We start from the raw sequence: 628 nt of genomic DNA on the forward strand, positions 1-628 counted from the left end.
GCGAGGCCGGTGGCCGAGTAGCCGTGGCTCAGCGCCAGGTACGCATCCCCGGACAGCGACTCGAGCTCGGCCATGGCCCTCCCGAGCCCGCCACCACCGTGAGGTTCGCACCCCGAGGGCGCCTCGGGCTGTCTGCGGGTCCCGGGGCCTCCGCAGTCTGTCCGGCCAGGCACCCTTCCGCCGGACCGGGCGGCTCCAGCTGCCTCTCCTCCCGGCTTCGTTTTTAAGCTGCTGGGGCTCCCGCTGGGACTCCGAGTTGTCCAATCAGAAGGGACCCGGCGGCCGCTTCTTCCCAGCCCCACTCCACCCGCGGCGCCGACAGATAAGCCGGCGGGAGCCGCCGGACCCGAGGGCGCTTTACCTGGTTCTCGGCGCCCGGACCAGCACCTCGTGTTTCCTTCGGGGTCACCGCCCCCCAAAGCTGGAGTTCCACGGGGCGCCAGCCGCAGTCTTGCCCTGTCCTGGGTCCCCACCCACTGGAGCCAGGCGGGAGCGCTTAGAGCTGCCCGGTATTCGGTGCTCTCCCTGGTTCCGGGCTCACCGACCTGGTTGGGTGCAACACGACCGACAAGTGCCTGTTCCCGGAATCAGCCGCCCAGTCGCTGGGCTATCGAGATCTTCAGGCAGG

At 70.1% G+C, this 628-nt stretch overlaps 1 protein-coding gene across 1 annotated transcript in view; it reads right to left on the minus strand.

Moving 5' to 3' along the window:
* Window positions 1-198, minus strand: part of Bhlhe23 (basic helix-loop-helix family member e23) — a 2,140-nt gene extending 1,942 nt beyond the window's left edge. Inside the window, 1 exon segment of the mRNA XM_029568449.1 lies at window positions 1-198. This exon segment is cut by the window's left edge and continues 16 nt beyond it. Within this exon segment, the coding sequence (XP_029424309.1) occupies window positions 1-74 (74 nt within the window). The 5' untranslated portion in view covers window positions 75-198.
* Between the last annotated feature and the right edge of the window lie 430 nt (window positions 199-628).

The sequence above is a fragment of the Nannospalax galili genome, unplaced genomic scaffold, assembly GCF_000622305.1.
Source record: "Nannospalax galili isolate Female #2095 unplaced genomic scaffold, S.galili_v1.0 scaffold160, whole genome shotgun sequence".
Lineage (NCBI taxonomy): Eukaryota > Metazoa > Chordata > Mammalia > Rodentia > Spalacidae > Nannospalax > Nannospalax galili.